The sequence below is a fragment of the Vipera ursinii genome (genome assembly GCF_947247035.1).
Source record: "Vipera ursinii genome assembly, chromosome: 3".
Taxonomy (NCBI): Eukaryota; Metazoa; Chordata; class Lepidosauria; order Squamata; family Viperidae; genus Vipera; species Vipera ursinii.
In genome coordinates this window covers 129,486,036-129,504,009 of record NC_139516.1, presented here as the reverse complement: position 1 = coordinate 129,504,009, position 17,974 = coordinate 129,486,036, and the positions used below count along the sequence as shown (strand labels likewise).

General features: G+C 37.6%; 1 protein-coding gene across 1 annotated transcript in view; it reads left to right on the top strand.

Moving 5' to 3' along the window:
• Nucleotides 1-17,974, top strand: part of DNAH5 (dynein axonemal heavy chain 5) — a gene marked incomplete at its 5' end in the record, with an annotated part of 162,574 nt that overhangs the window by 77,344 nt on the left and 67,256 nt on the right. The window contains 8 exons of the mRNA XM_083360300.1: nt 1,632-1,774; nt 2,363-2,497; nt 4,115-4,237; nt 6,741-6,954; nt 7,650-7,873; nt 12,627-12,825; nt 16,113-16,285; nt 17,620-17,750. Coding sequence (XP_083216426.1) covers nt 1,632-1,774; nt 2,363-2,497; nt 4,115-4,237; nt 6,741-6,954; nt 7,650-7,873; nt 12,627-12,825; nt 16,113-16,285; nt 17,620-17,750 — 1,342 coding nt within the window. The remainder of the gene's footprint in view (nt 1-1,631; nt 1,775-2,362; nt 2,498-4,114; nt 4,238-6,740; nt 6,955-7,649; nt 7,874-12,626; nt 12,826-16,112; nt 16,286-17,619; nt 17,751-17,974) is intronic.

The window sequence follows — 17,974 nt, the reverse complement described above, 5'->3', positions numbered from 1 at the left end:
CCTGGCTGAGGAATTCTGGGAGTTGAAGTCCACAAGTGATAAAAGGGCCAAGTTTGAAGAGCCCGGTTCTATAACCTTCAGTTACACCAAACATAGAGAAGTTTCTGAAAGGAGTAGTAGAGATTATGTAATTGCTGTTCCTATCCTCTTCATAAACTTCTGCTTATAGAAGACACGTGACGTCTAAAACTATGATACAAAGAAAGTGTCCACAGCACTCCAGCTGTCCAGTGTTAATAGTCCTCTGTTCTGTGATGTGATGACTGTTGACTGAGATTGAGGGGAAGTTAATGTGATTGCCTCCCTCTTCCTCTCCACATTCTACATAAGCCAATGTCAATCACTTTAAGTTCTATTTGACTTGCCCTGTGTTTTGCTAAGTTAGTTCTAAATTGGTGAGATTCAAGGCATCCTTGACCTACTATTGAGTAAATTGCAAGGATATATTTCCTAGGGGCTTTTATTTTTCTTAATAAACTCAGTTTCTACAGCTGAACTTCACTGGCTTGGTGGAAAGAAAAAAATATCCAGAAATCAAGGATTCTGACAGTAATGGCAGTGATAACATCTCAGGGAGCAGTCAGAAAGAATGAATGGGCCTTTCCCAGTCTCTGGGAAGAATGCTTTGTCCTGCTGCTTCTGATTGGAACAAAGAAGAGTGGCCAGCAACATATAAATAGAGTTGCTGTTTTGTAGGAGTCATGAGAGGTCAGGCTCTGGTTTGGGTGATAAGGATTGCTGTTTTGATTTGTTTTACATGAGAGAGAAAGAGAAAGAAATTATTTAAATACATGAGAGGTCGGGCTCTGGTTTGGGTGATAAGCACTGCTGTTTTGATTTGTTTTACGAGAGAGAGAGAGAGAGAGAGAGAGAGAGAGAGAGAGAGAGAGAGAGAGAGAGAGAGAGAGATTATTTAAATACAAGCTTAAGTGGCAAAGACATGGTTTCTAAATGAGAGAGATTTGTAATTTTAAAATCTGCTGCAACTGCAATCAGTTACGATAGGAAAGACCAGATTTAATAAGCAATGCTCATTAAATGTTGCTTTTTTCATTTTTCACTTTGGCAGAGGAAGCAAATGAGTGCGTTGTGCAACATGTTCTACGTGATACAAACAATCCATTATCTGGGGTGCCTTTTTAAAAACCTGAAATATGGGAATTCTGCCAACCTGTGCCATGCCTTTTCTTTGCCTCTGAATGGCTTTACATTGGCTATTTTTTAAATTAACTAAACTGGAGCCAGGTTTTTCTTCTATGCTTGCATTGATTTAAATGAGGAAAATGTTCAAAAGTTCTGTCAAGCTAATTCCTGAATGTCTTCTTACGTGCTAATTAAATATAGGCACAATACATTAATTAAATAGCAGACGTGTTGGAGAAAATTCTATTAATATTTTATACAATTATTTTCTTTTATTTTTTAATTAATACTTGGTTATGTTATTTGTTCCATAGTTACAGAGTTCAACCATTTTGGTAGGGTTTATTATGGACGAAGATGGTTGGTTGCATTTCCATTTTATTTTGAACAACTAATAGACATAAAATCACAATAAGACCCTTACTTTAACTTAAAGTTCAGATAGATTGCTATCACATTTCTAGAATTCTTATTATTTTTTTGGCTAGGTAATTGGATGCACTGGAATACATGTGTTGAAAAATATGTGTATCCTACTAACAGTACTCCAGAATATGGCTCTATTTTGGTTCCAAATGTTGACAACGTGAGAACCGATTTCCTTATTCATACAATTGCAAAACAAGGCAAGGTAATACTCTCCTTTTCCTATTGAGATACTAGCAGTATTTTAGTGAGACAGTGACTTCATTTTAAAATGCTACTAGGCTGTAATTGTTGTTATGAACTGGGTAAGGATCAAATGTCTACAGCCCCAAAAAAATCTTTGACGCTCACTAACAATTTGAATGTTCCCATTCAATGTAACTTTTCTGAATTATTCTATTGGCCCTTTTTGAAGTTCACTCTGATCCGTCTTTTAACTTTCTGGATGCTGGATTATCTGGTTTTGTTTTTTTTGTCTTTAATTATTCTGATGGTCTTGCTTCGCTTCAAGATTGAAAGGGTTCATCCAGTAAGAATCTGGAAATATTCTATCCTTCATTTTCCACGTGAAGAAAGTAACAAATGGTTTGTTTATTAAAGTCACAAAATCTATTATTGTGTTACAGTATTAATATTGTTGGTAGAACTAATTTTATTTTGGTATGGATAAACCGTGCTGCAAAAAGTGATCTATTTCTTCATTATTTGAAAACGTTTTGAGATTTGAGCCTTTATCACTTACCTTTTGACTCTCATATCCCTAAACCCATTTCAATTCTCTTTTCATCTTCAGGCTGTTCTGCTAATTGGTGAGCAAGGGACTGCTAAGACTGTCATCATCAAAGGATACATGTCAAAATATAATCCTGAAAATCACATGGCCAAGAGCCTTAACTTTTCATCAGCAACCACTCCTTTCATGTTTCAGGTGAAACTTAGCATGCATTTCCCCCCCCCCCCCCACACACACTTTCCTACAGAAATAGAGGTAACTTTGTAACTCATCGGAAACGTACCAGAATAAAAATTAATCAAAAATATTTGAATAAGTGGTAGAGATTCAAATGTTCACGGTTTGCTATTTGCAGTGGTTCTTTTGACTTAGATAATAAATTAGCCATTTTCGGGAGAAACTGTTCCTTTCTTGTCCATATATTAAATTCCATCTAATTTCTATATTTTGAACCTTGTACAGGGTTTTCATTCTCTCAGATAGCTTATAGCTTTATTGTCACATTTAACAAAAATAAAATCTTGTCCCTCTTCTTAAATCATATGTGCAATAAATAATAAAGGGCATTATGTAAAAGATATTCAAAATAGATAGAAGTCTTTCCGAAATCATACCTTGGCCAAATCCATAGTACAATGTTTCCAAAAGTTATACTTTTATTTATGCTTTTGTCTCCAAAAATACACATGCAATATAATTATACGTACAGGTAGTCCTCGACTTACGACCGCAATCAAGACCCAAATTTCTGTTGTTAACTGAGACATTTTTAAAGTGAGTTTTGCCCCCTTTTACGACCTTTCTTGCCACAGTTGTTGAGTGAATCACTGCAGTTGATAAATTAGTAACACGGTTGTTAAGTGAATCTGACTTTCCCATTGATTTTGCTTGTCAAAAGGTCGCAATAAGGGCACAGCAACGGTCATAAGTATGAAATAGTTGCCAAGCCTCTGAATTTTGATCCTATGACCATGGGGATGCTACAAAGGTCATAAGTGTGAAAATTGATTATAAGTCACTTTTTTCAGTGCTGTTGTAACTTTGGTCACTACATGAAACGTTGTAAATCGAGGACTACCCGTACTGTATGTCGATTGTAAAATTAATTCAGTTGAATTGGCATAGATATCGCCCAAATAGTTTGGGATTGCAGCCTTAGAGTGCAGCTCTATATTTTAATTCCACTAATTCTGCCTTAGAGATATGTTGGCTGAACATTCAGGCAATGATAGAATAGGTAAGTTAACACTATCATGCCTGGAATAGAATAGCATAGACCTTTGCAAGATGTTTCTCATATTGACTTAAATGGGATGATTTATTTTCTAAGTAAATGTCCTGACACTAATAAGCACTCTGCCAAAATTACCAGAAGAGTGCAATAGGTACTATAAGTTAGTATTCCTTGATGTTTGTGTGTCACTTGAGAATCATTTATCACTATAACCTTTTCTGGCAGAAGAGATGTTGTGTTGTAGCTTCTTTTCGTCTTTCAGAGCAGGTAATGGCCGAATTTCTTTCTCCTTATTCCCTTCATCTTTGGAATATGGGATTATTCTGTTCAACCCTTTGAAGCGGGGATATCTTTTAATATCCAGATTGGCCAAGAATATTTTATTGTTTGTTGGAATCTCAGTATTGAAGGACTTTCTGACTAAAGGTTTTTAACTTTATAGTACATTTCTTCTTACAGTTGCTTTAAGTTCTTTTGTTCTAAGCCAAGAGTTTGCAGAACACACAACCTTTCCTGTAGTGATTATAAAAAAGATGCTTACAGCTAAGTTATTTTATAAATTCATGTGTCTCTTGCAGCGCACAATAGAAAGCTATGTGGACAAGCGCATGGGCACAACGTATGGTCCTCCCACAGGAAAGAAAATGACGGTCTTCATAGATGATGTGAATATGCCTGTAATTAATGAATGGGGAGATCAGGTCAGATGCTTGCATCATCAGTTCTTGACATCACTCAATGAAACATTTTGACTTGGAGAAATAGTTAAGATCAAGATTAATGTTTTGCTCGGATTTGTTAGTATTGGAGAACAGTTCAATAATGCATGAGTTCCTTATATGTCAGCAGAGAATTTCTAATTTGATTCTGAATGACAGACCTCTCACATTAATTTTGGTAGTTTGCTCAGGCTTAAGAGGAATCACAAAGTTTCTCACTGGGACTTGTGTTTCTACCTTTATGATAATAGAATACTCCTTCTGGGCTTTTATAGGCATAGTTATTCAGTACATCTGCACCAGGGGTGTCAAACTGCCGGCCCGCAAAAAGAGTCGCGATACGTCGCGATGCGTCACGTGACATGGCAAGTTTGACACCTGTGGTCTACACCTATCCTTCACTTGCAAACCCTCAGAATAATTTCAGAAAGATTCGTGCTTGATCTAACTTCTTATGCCTGCAACTTTTTATAACTAAACCAGTACTACTTCTATCTCAGGGGTCTCCAATATTTCTGGGTTGGTGGCCCGGTGGGAAAGGGAGGGACAGCACCTTTATGCACGCATGCACACACATGCAAATGTGGCTGCTAGTGCCAGCGAGAGGCTCGCGGCTCTCCTAGTGCTGGTGAGAGGCTTGTGGCTCTTCTAGCGCTGGCAAGAGGCTTGCAGCTCTCCTAGCACTGGCGCAAGGAGAAGGGGTGAGTGCACACATATATGCGCGTATGCTGGCCAGCCACTCAAGAGGCCCAGTAGTGAGCTGCAGCCCATAGGTTGGGGAACTCTGGTCTATCTGACCAATAATGGAGAGCAAAAATTGATACCCAGCCAGTGCCCTGCTCTAATCCTATTTTTTCTTCATTTTGAAGTGTTATGTGGCAATTTGAAATGAAAAAAACATGTGAGGGTAAGCATCAAAATTGCCTTTCTGCTCAGTCTTAGAAGATTAATATGAAACTATTGTGGCACTATAGCAATTTATCAGCTACAGAGATGGAGACAGTCAAAAAATATTTGATGAGGCGGAAATCATGCCAATGAGAAATTGCATCCCTCAAATCCTCAGTTTTATAGCACAATCATTGACTATGTTGCCTAACTGGGGCAATAATAGGTGTTCATGAAGATGTGGAGCCATCCAGGAACGGTACAAGTGATGTGAGGGTTGTATTTAACAGAACTCCTTTTTAAACCCAAATGGATATATAGTGTATGGTTGAAATAGATTGTATTTTGTAATCGGTGAAAACCAAATAGAAAAAAAAGTGTTTTATAACCTAATTTCCTTGATTCCTCTAATATATTCATCTCAGAAAAAGTTTTTGACTATTCCAAATTGGCCCCCAGAATAATCTTCAGGATGATAATCTAAACCACATTATTCCATAGGGCCTTTAGTGGTTGAAGGCCTTTTTGTATATGCAAAATACAGAATGATGGGATTATTATTTACTTGTAAGATTTTGTTATGGATTTAATGCATTAATTAATCAATTATATTTACTGTAGTTTACCATGAGTGCTTTAACTTACTGTATAGTTATAAGTCATTGTGAGTGTGAATAGATTAGACAGCATGCAAATCCAGTGACTGAATGACTGACTGACTGACTGATTGATTGATTGAATGGTTTCAGAGTAGATAAGTTGGTCATAAACCAGGAAATTCACTTGTGATTGTGCTTGCTCATAAAACTGCATATCAAGTTTTACACTTTGTCTAGCGCAGTGTTTCTTAAAGTATGGTCCTAGGATCCCTGGGGATCTCCCAAGAACTTCTCAGGGGTCTGTGAAATTAAATGCAATGCAACATTAAATGCAATATTAAAATCACAACCAATTATGAGAAGTGGTAGTGGCAGCAAATGGATCAATTTTAATGTTTAATTTGGTAAAAAAAAAGATAAATCCATACAAACCAATGCTCATTTGGGGTCCTCCATAATTTTTAACAAGTGGGGAGGGGACGCTTCTGGGAGAGTTATGTGAAACCGAAAATGGCTTTGTGAAAGCAGAGCTGATGACTGTGGCAAAGACCAAGGAATTGGTGAGTAAACCATAGAACCTCTTCAGGTTTCTATAGGCTTCTCTTTATTGCTGCCATGTGGTTTGTTACCTTCTGTTGAGAACTTCTTGAGAACTCGATGTTCTTGCCTCCAATTTCTGGTCAGAACCTTTTGAATCAGAATTAGAAATAGTAAGCGCTGCATCTGTTATATCTCTGCTGGAACTGGGGTTCAGCTAACACCAGCTTGTTCTTCTTCTGAAGAATGGAAGACCCAAAGATGTGCCCAGTTGGGCCCAGATATGGAGATAAAAAAAAAGCCCTGGGAAAATTATAGTATTATCAATTAGAAAAGTTATGGTGGAAAGAAGAGGCAGTAAGATCCATTCTGTTGCTTTATGCATATAATCTGCTGTGTAAACGTGGATGTCTGCAAAAATAGTCATTTGGGTGTTTTTAATCCCAAAACCTTTCTTGCAGGTCACTAATGAGATTGTTAGGCAGCTGATGGAGCAAAATGGGTTTTATAATTTGGAGAAGCCTGGAGAGTTCACCAACATTGTGGATATCCAGTTTTTGGCTGCCATGATACACCCTGGTGGTGGACGAAACGACATCCCTCAGAGACTGAAGAGACAGTTTTCTGTGTTTAATTGCACCTTGCCTTCTAACCCATCCATTGACAAGATTTTTGGTAAAACATAATGGTTATTTAGTCTTGTTGCTCATTAGGTAGCGCTTAGTGCTTGCTTTACTTTGAAAAACCAAGAGAAGTGAAAACATTTGAGTCGAGGTGTAAATAAAACCTTCTACCATGTCAGCAGGTGCATTAAAATTACAGCATTAGCGTTAGATTGCTAATGTCTGTCATTATTTTCAAAAGAGCGCTAAAACAAAAGAGAGGGAGGGAAAAAAAAACAAACCCCCAGAAACATAACTGTAAAAAGGGTGAACCAAAAAGGTTAACTCTGTTAAACTAAAGGAATGAATGTATATGGGAGATCAGTGATTTGGGGAATTTATATTAAAATCACTTTCCTGAGATATTCTATTTTCACCAATGTACATTGTTGGAGATTGAAAAAGGAAGTTCAGTGGATGGGTTGTTTTGTTTTAAATCCCTCTGTGCCGTGCCTAACCTTAGTATTGGCTTGTGTGTTTTGGGCCAATGATTTTTTCAAGCATTTTTAAATAAGTGCATTCATTTGCTAGGTATCACAATATAATATTTTAATTAATTAATATTTTTTTATTTATTACATTTATTAAATTTATTTCTATCCTGCTCTCAGTTAACAGATCTTAATGTGATTGGATGACGTTGTTTAGTGGTAGTGGTAAGACATGGAAGTGGGTGGATTTCTTAGATATCTAACTTGAATTCTCCAGGTGTGATTGGCACAGGGCATTATTGTAGCCAAAGAGGTTTTCTGGAAGAAGTGAGAGCAACGGTTGCTAAGCTGGTCCCATTGACCCGCCGGTTGTGGCAAATGACAAAGATAAAAATGCTACCAACTCCGGCCAAATTCCATTATGTGTTCAATCTCCGGGACCTTTCCAGGATCTGGCAAGGAATGCTGAATACTATTTCAGAAGTAATCAATGATTCCAATGTAAGTAATGCATATGTCATTTTCATATACTGTATTAGGTGATGTCTTTGATTCAATTCAGATTTTTTATATTGGATGCATTTTTATTTCAGATTTTAAACATTGTACTGTAGGAACTACAGGCCCAGAATTTAATTGCAAGCACTAAGTCTCAATGTATTAGTGCAGATAAAATACATGTCACTAGAATTCAAGACAAGCCAGCTTCTAATTGGTTCTATGTCACACCAAGATAGAACAGGCCTTAATCAATCTACATTATAAAGAATAAAAAAAATTCAGCAGTCTTACCTGAACGAATAAGTAGTATAATTACTCAAAGATACAACAGTGTTGAACAAATAGTGTTTGTGACCAATCCTCCGAGTTCTGATCTTTCCAGCACTCCTGCAGTCTTGTGATTGTGATCTGGGAGATGGGCAATCAGTTTGTACTTATGACCAGTTGTAGCACCTTACAGTCACATGATCACCATTTGCTTCCTTTGGTGCTGGCTTCTCCAGAAACGGGAAGCCTGCCAAGGAAATTGCAAATTATTGGGTAAGTCTCTCCCACCTATCCGTCCTTCCCTAGTCTCTGCATTTGCCATGCACTCCCACATACTCTTCCCAACTCACACCACATATTTACCCACCCTCCCCAACATATATTGTGTGTCTTGTGCACCCTGGGGCACACTCTTGACTCACTCTCACACCCCTTCACCTAGCAGCAGCCACTTACCTGTCTCTGGCCGGAGACCTGCAACTTGCTGGCTGCCCTACTGACTTTACTTTTTTTATTTAAAAAGTTTTACAATACATTTTGACTTTAATCCCCCCTCCCCCACCCCTATCCAACCCTCCCTATCCCTCTCCCCCATTCCCTCCTCCCCCCCCGACTTCCCAGAGCTAAATACAGGGTATAAAATCGAAAAACAAAGGTAAACACCCCTATGTTATCCAATAATAAACTATAAATTCTATCTCCCTCTAGCTCACAGAATGAATACAAAGAACATTAATATTACAAATAAGGTAAAAAAGAAAAAAAGGAAAATTTTCCACCTGCTATTTGCACATTACGCGTCAAAAGTGCCTATCTCTGTTAACCTAATAATCTCCGACCAAACTAAACAATGATCAAAAATAGTTCTTACATGTACCACGCCAAGTGTCTCGCAGTTCCTAATCATCCTTGAGTTCGAATAGAAAAAGTATAAAAAGAAGGTTTAGGCAGTCTCTAAAACAGCTTATTGTTAATTAGGAGCTTGCGTACCCATTCTTAGTTCAACACATACTTTAAGTCCATAACCCTAATATCCTTTTCTAGCAAGCAAATGACATCAATCTTAAATTGTGTAAGATATATAAAAAAACTTTCTTTCTCCTCTATAATAATTTTACTCCATTGACATTCTAATTTAAAAATTTAGTCAGCAATCTTAACGCCCCAAAACTTTTGGAGCACCTCTGTCATGACCCCCAAAACTTCTTTAGACCGCTCCCCTCCCCCATCTTCACTATAAGCACGCTTTGGAAATTCCATAACTTTCTGCTGGTCTTGCTCTTGCTCTCGTCTCGCTCTTCTTAAGGCGGCACGCGTCTTCTTCTGGCCTCCTGCAGCATCCGATGAGACTGTGACTTGATCCTCTCCAACACCATTGTCCTCTGTCTGTCTATCTGCAACATCTTGAAGCTTTCCCACTCCGTATCCTTTTGCAGCTTCCAAAAATGATAGGGGGGCTGCTTTTAACACATTGCTATAAAAATCACGTGCCTGAGCCACAGTAACCAAACGATATCTTTTACCTTCGTGCGTCGCCACCAATCCGACTGGAATCTCCCATCTAAACTTAATATCACGTTTCTTAAGTTCCTGTACTAGAAATGCAAAATCTTTCCTTCTCCTTAGGATCTTCGGAGGGATCTCTTTTAAAACCAAAACTTCTTGCTCAGCCACTATCAATTTAGTATCATAAGCAGCTTGAATGACTTCATCTCTAATTACTCTCTTTGTAAAGTAGACCACCACATCTCTGGGTAACTTCCTCTGTCTTGCAATCCATGAATTTACACGAAAAACTTTGTCCATATTTCCCTCAATTTCAGATGCTGGCTGGCCCAATACCCCTTCCAGAGCCTCAGAGATCAGCTGCTTTAAATCTTCTTTACCATTCTCCTTTAAACCCCTGATTCTAATAGCATATTGCATCTGATGATACTGAACAAGGCTCAAATCTCCGTCCATCGTATCCCTTATATTTTCATTTTCTAATACTTTTGCTTCTAATATAGAGTTCTTTTGACTGAGATCCTCAACTTTTACATCCAGCTGTTGCACACATTCAGCTACAGATACAACCATAGACAAAATGTCCACCCTCATTGCTCTCAACTTCTCTTCCATCTTCTTCTCCAATTTCTCCATTTCTCTTCCATTTTCTCCTCCAGCTTTTTCAACTTTTCATCCATCATATCAGACATCAATTGTGCATGCTTTCCAAGAGCATCTTGTAAATCCTTAACCATCAATACCGGGGGAGATGCAGGAGGAAGCAAAGCTTGCAATGAGGTCTCTTGCACCAGGGAAGACCCCGGATTCCGAAGAGCTTTAGAAGTTTTAGCCGCCATCTTCCCCCACTTTCACTTATTGCGCACTTTCACTTTAAAGCTATAAAATCCATTGAGCTAGAGAGTAAAAATAAAGAGTCCACTTCACCTTGACCTCCTGTACTGCTCTGCCTGCATCTTGATAATCAGAAGTATTTCCTTTTGGCAGGGGTGGTTGCTAACGCCTGGCTCTGCTCCTTTCAGAGCAGAGGCGCTGCGCAGCTCGGAGCAACCCAGGCTTCGGGGGGGCTCATCCTTCAGCCGCCCAAGCTCTCAGTTCAGGTGGCCTCGGAGAGCTCAACCCCTACCTGGGGCCTCACCCCCTCCTCTTCTCCAGAGGAGGGGGCTTCAAATCCATCTAAACAGCTGATCGGTGCTGTTTACGATGGAAAAACACAGCTGCGGAGCGGGCAGCCCGAAAACGGCTGTCTTCGGCGTCGCGTCGCCACCGGAAGTTCCCCCTACTGACTTTACTTGACTGACAACCATGGGATTTGGTTAATGGTGGTAATTGGAACCACATCACTCAGTAATGGAAATTCTGGGCCAATTAAAAATTCACCTGGACAGAGCCAATTAGAAATGGGCTTTCTAGAATTCCAGTGACTTGGTCCAATTAAAGATTAGTTTGCTTACAAATATAAGAACTTGAGTTCTTGATCAGTTGCCTGTGAGCAGTGCACTTTGCCAATCTTTCTTGGTGAAAAGTCAGGATACCATCACTATTGGATCAAGCTTAGATATTTATGGAATTGAAACCAAGTGAAGAGGAGATGAGTTACGGAAAAGCAGTTGACAGAAAGGTTAAATATTCTCTGGGAAGAAAACAGGGCAAGCTAGTATCATAGGCTGATTTAATATCACATTTACTTAGTCCTTTTATTAATGTGTGGCTTTTTTTAGCTCATAGACTAAATTACATTTTTTAAAAGGTATAATCTCTTTATTTCTGGTAACTTTATAGCATTTGGGGACAACATTTGGGAATAATTTGCTATTTCCTGCTTCTAAAATTGTTGCTTTTGTTTGACTTCTACCCTAGTCTGGATTTTTCTAGCAATTCCTCATCCAAGTAGTAATTATCATTAACTGAAGATTACTGGTAGAAACCTTTTATACCAGGGGTCTTCAAACTTGGCCCTTTTATGACTTGTGGACTTCAACTCCCAGAATTCCTCAGCCAGACATGCTGGCTGAGGAATTCTGGGAGTTGAATTCCAGAAGTCATAAAAGGGCCAAGTTTGAAGACTCCTGTTTTACACCATAGAAGGTATACCAAGCATTATTTAGGGAAGTTATTTCCTTCTTTCAGACTAGAGGCACAGAGCAAATAAAATTGTGCTGTATTTGGTGGCAGGGAGGGGTTTGAGCAAAGGTCTGCTTTTAGATACCCACACAGGTATTTGTGATAGTTAACCATGACAGGGAAGAGCAACAAAACTAAATTGAAATGTGAGGGAGCACACTGTCAACATTATTTTTTTTTGCAAAAGGCAATCGTAAGTGAGATTTGAAATGAAAGAAAGGTGTTGAATTTTTGTACCACTAAGATCATGTTCCCTCTTCTCATCTGTTTACATTGACTCTGGAAGTAATCCCAGTTAATGGATTCACACAGTACATTGAATTATAAACTAACCAAGTGAGCAGACAAGACTAAGCATAAGATACTGCACAAAGACACTTGCTAGGTCTTTAGTGACTCATGGGTATCATTTCTTACTTATTTCTGAATTGCCTTTGCTCAATCCCAAAGCAGGTAGTTAGAATATATCACATAAACATACAAATGGAAACCAATTAAAAAGAGATTCTGGAGTCCCTTGTCTTCTTTACCTTCCCTAGTTCTTAGCTGAAAAAAAATATACACATAGACAGGCAAATACAAACAGATGGTTAGATGCAAGATTTGTGCCTATATATGTATATTTTTAAAACATTTATAAATGTGGAAAATAATTACTGTCCTAAATAATGTAGCTGAGGTTATTTCCCATATTTAATAATAAGTATGGGCAGCATTCTTTCAGTAACAAAATAAGTCCTTCACATGCAACATCTTTTAAAAAATAAATATGTATAAGAAGCATCTATTTTGAATGTCGCAAATTCCAACTTAGTGAAGCTATATACAGTGGTTTTTCTCTTCTCTCTCTGAAAAGGTGCTCATTAAGCTATGGAAGCATGAGTGTAAGCGTGTTATTGCTGATCGTTTCACAACTCCCGAGGACGTGGAGTGGTTTGATCTGACATTGGCAAAGCTAATTGAAGGAGAACTTGATAGTGATAAGGCATCACTAGTGGCACTCAACAAGGATGCTTTCTTTGTTGATTTCTTAAGAGATGCACCTGAAGTAACAGGTAAACTTAATCTAAAATGAAAATATATGTGCCTGATATTAGTACCATACAAGGAAGTAATAGATTTGGGCTTGGAAATGCAGAACAGTTATGCTTTCAAGCTAATTATAAAGTTTAATTAAGGAGGTGGTGGTGGAGAAGGAATTGTTTGTAGAAGTTGCAGCTTTGGGAAGAAGTCTATCCTTTCTTCCATGCTGGAAACCAAACATTATGTAATCTTCCTGCCCAGCATCTAGGCAATAAAACTGCCTTTGTTAATGTCTACAGAATCTATTTTAATATGCATGGCATGAAAACGGCTACTGCTGTTCCCACAAAATGGACAAGCTAAGGAGTTCTCCAAGCCTGGTTCACATAATGCTGGATAAACCAATAATTTCCCAGTAGAGGAGGTCTTAATTAGTTCCCAGTTAGTATAAGGGAATTATATACAATTTGTCAAACCCTTCAAAGTTATTTACTGATGTGGTATGCACCATTCCATAAAGATCTGCTTAATTATACCCACTTCCTGAATAGCTTTAAAGTGTGAATATTAGAAGAAGCATTTGCCCAGAGATATTATGATGATTATTATGCGTGGCAGTTGAGATAATTAGAAGGGACAGAAGAAGTAAAAGCAGGTTAATTTGCATGAGTTGCTGACAGTATGAGCTTCAAACTAAGTCTGTCTTCAGTCTATTTTATATTTTATAAGGCACGTTCTCACCACCACTTATTCCAGAATGTATAATTCCAAATATGCTAACTTTGAATACAGTTCCAGTGGACTCAGAATTGTGATCAGAGTATGCTTGGATTTTTAATTTCTGTACATGATGTTTTAAAATGGCTGTCATTAAATATAACGGAAGTACCTTCTAGGAGGACATGCCTAGATTCTCACTGTTATGAGTCATGAGAAAAATCTATGATCCAGTATCTTCCACACCACTTGATAAATCTGTCCCTTCAAGAATTAAGTAGGAAAGCTATAAACAATCCTTTGTAAGAAATAAGTAATATATTTTATTTAAATGGAAACACATTTTATTTCATACTAGGTCTGAAGGGAAAGTCTCTCAAAGGTAAGCTAGAGGCTTCTGATCTTGTCAGATTTGCCTCATTTCTTCTAAGAGTTTGAGTTCTGCACTTAGCAGTGCATCTTTAATTTCATAGTTGTCAATGTACCAAGGATGGCTAATTGTAGTTAAGATAATGACCTTGGATTTTTATTTCTATTCTGCTTTAAAACATAGTCTAACAGGGAATAATTTCTTAGATATATATATAGCATGCTTCTTAATAGTTGATCCAGCAATCTGATAAAGCTGAAAGTAAGCACTGGGATGTTGTTCAGCAAAGATAAATATTCCAGCTTTATAAACAATATAGGAAAAAGATATTCTCAACATCGGATAAAATAGTTGGTAAAGCCAGTTGTCATAATACATAAAAAAAATCTTAAAAGACTTGAGATATCCTCCCAACTGGCATTTTTAAAAATCTTTCTTTTCTGCCATAATTTTGTTGAAGTTGCTTTAATGCTTGATTCAGCTTTTGAGATGAGTTTACTTTGAGCAATTAACTGTAGTACTAGCATTTTGTTTTGCATGGTTCAAAAACTAGTTTAGCGCAAAGTGTCTTTTATTTAAATTAATTTCGGTTAACATAGTATGCAAGTATGGCATTTTGAAAAATGGCTGAGTGGGGATGTCCTTCTCTGAACTTGCAAATAGGCTTTGAAATCTTTTTTTTCTTACACTAGTTTTCATATTGCTAAGCATTACTCCAATTTCAGGAGCTTCTTCCACAAATCAGGATGTGTTGACATTTTCTCATAAAGGAGGGAAATTAATTGGCCAAGTCTTCACTTTAGGAGGGAGTTATAAGAACATGACCTGAATGCATGGACATAATTCTTGTATGTAAACTCTTGCTTACTATGGTTGCTTTTTTAAATGGCCCACTTTTATAGACAGAGTGGTTACAATATACCGTACAATTCAGCATACATGGCTTCCAGTTTCTCCAAAGGTAGCACAGGTATTTCTCTATTCCTAGCGAGTCATCTACACCAGAGGTCCCCAACCCACAGGCTGCTGCCCATTACCCCACCTTGGCCCATTCGGAACTGGCAAGAGCACACAGCTCCATTTGTGCGAACAGCAGGTCTGTGTGTCTGCCACTCACGCAAATGAAGCTGAGCACACCTCACTCCCACTTGCGCATAACCATTCTCTCTCATTCCCTTCCCTGTCGGTCCACAAAGCCTGAAAGTTTGGGGATCACTGATCTACACATCTTGTTGTCTCTGTTTCTTGCTTTTCCTACTGCAGTATGTTATCCAGCTACAATCTATTTGTTCTCTTTATATTTCTTCTCTTGCTATCTCTTCTCAGTAATTTCCAAACTATAAGCTGAGAAGTACTGCCATGCCATGAAAAAAAATTGCATTACGAAAGAGTTGAGTTTAATTGGGACTCTGGAACATGTGTTTTGGCATTTTAAGATTTCAGCATATGATATTAAATTATATTTTCTTCTAGAGAAAGCAGCCAACTGGGACAAATTAGAGAGAATGCAAGGAAGAAATAGTCTGGTTAATTTGTTTGTGCACTGCTATGTATATAATTGGATTGGGAGAAGTATGTGCATACCTTCAGTGATTGGATGTGGGGGAATTTTTTCAGGAAGCATTATAAAGTTATATAACTAATTAATACAAGTATTCAAAATGTTTCAAAGTTGAAATAAACAAAGTTCCATTCCAATTTCAAAATAGCCATTCTTTCCAACATTACTGGGGGAAAAAGTCCAGACTTTTAAAAAGATGCTCATTTCAAGGCTGGACCAGACTAGGAGGTTCTGGGCTTGAAACCTTTTAAATTTGAAAAATTGGGATGCCTGTATTAATTAAGAGCCAGATTTCCTTGTTAAACCACACAAACACAAAGATTTCAGTTTATTCCTTTAAAGCTCTGAAAAAGGAGGGAAAAATATTGCCACATTCACTTTGGTCAGCAAAGTTCATAGGAGCTCATCAGCCACATCCCTGTACAAACAGCCAGAATGACAGCTTTTAAAATTTCTATTTGTTCTCACTAATTAGGTCATTAAGCTGGAAGACTGCTAAATCTTACTCTTCTGCGCTGCTTCTCATTGTTGTCAGTATTGCATTTGTATTCATCAATATTCATGCATTTTAATGCTCTTCGTATTTTCAGGAGCAAATAGACTGTAAAGTTAGAAGACATACAGGAATGATACACAAATTCATACTAATTGGAAGTGTGATTTTCTTATAGGAGAGGAACCAGAGGAAGCAGAAGCTGACGTGCCTAAAATATATGAACCCATTGAATCTTTTAGTGCCCTGAAGGACCGTTTGAACATGTTTTTGCAAATATATAATGAGAGCATCCGTGGGGCAGGAATGGATTTGGTGTTTTTTACCGATGCTATGATTCACTTAATAAAGGTATTGGTGGACATGACAATTGCTTTAGTTAAGTTTTGGTGATTTCAGATACCTGAGTTGAACCTTTGATAATTCATCAATTTCATATGCACAAATTCTAACAATATTCAGATGTAATCCGTGAAACTTTCTTGAATGAAGACTTACCCATGGGTACTCTAAAACGTTCCATAAAATGCTGTTTTCATGATCAGAGTGTTGCCACTAGAGAACTAAAAGGCAAATCTTTCAAAGTATAAGAAACTGAACTGAGGTAAAGATGAGCATCTATCATTGGTTTTACAATAAAAGAAAAGAAAAAGCATTCCCCATTCCTCCAATAAAAATCTCTTACAAAATTATTGTATGTTAATTTGTAATTAAAAAATTCTCCATCAGGCACTCAGTCACCTGCAGGAGTAAGCAAGGCCACTGCTGGATACTGTCGTACACTTTGTAGAAATGCTAAACATGAGAGCTTATATGTTGCTCTTATTAAGGATGGTATCCTGAGTTTGTTATTTTTTTAAAAAAAGGCAGATTTAGAGAATAACAATATTGTGGGTATAGAAGTGACACCAGTGAGAAACAGATTCATTCTTACGCACCAAATACTAACTGTACTAAGGATGGGGATGAAGGTTAAGCAGGACCAGCTCTACTATCAAGCATATGATGGCTATCTTGGTGGCAGATTATAGGGGGCAAGAACAATCTTGATTGTTCCTAATTCACCTGTCATTCCTGTAGAGTTCTGCTTTAGTCAGCAGTCTTGCTCTAGTCTCTGGGAGGCACAGCTTTATTTTTCTTTTAAGGATAGTCAAATTGAAGTAGTCAGGAAAGAGATTTGTCAGCTAAGCAGAAATAAATCATTGTTCCAGCAACCAATAGATTGTGATACTTTAGCTTGTGATACTTCAGTAATGCTTTAGCTTACCTCTACCACTATATTAAATCAGGCCCGTTCTGTTGACAGTACAGCATGGTCTGTATGTAGGGCCTCTTAAGGTGACTGTGACATTTTGAAGAGATCAGTGCCTCAGTCCTTGGAGTTTGAGTCTATTAGTGCAAACTCCATAGAACAGAAGACACTGGTCTAATTCGTAAGCTTCTGTACAATGAATAAGAGAAGCATCATTTTGTCCTGGATACTACCAGTAGAAAGAAATTTTCTGTGGCCAAACCTGGAGCTTATATTTATGGAAGGAGTTTTTGGAATGATCAATACAAAGACTGGGATCACCATTGTGCTATCAATATTAAAAATGTGGTGCAATGCAGGAACATATCAAGTGTTTGCTTAATATTGTGTCATTCTAAATGTATAACCAACAAAATGAGGCTGTGCTTTGTAGATCTCTCGCGTGATCCGTACTCCCCGAGGAAATGCCCTACTTGTTGGTGTTGGAGGATCTGGAAAGCAAATCTTGACAAAACTGGCATCGTTTATTGCAGGCTATGATATGTTCCAGATCACATTAACAAGGTGACTATTGAATAAAGCACGGTATTAGAATGGATGTTTAATTTATAAAAGAAATCAAATAATTAACATGTAAAACATATTATTGTGCTAGTTCTAATTTTAAGAAGGTTTATATAATCATTAGCCTACTTTATGAACTATTTTTGCCTCCCTGATTTGATTGAATGCAAACTCTCTCAACTTCTAGAAATGGTTATAGGTTGAATATTAAATTCAGTACTACA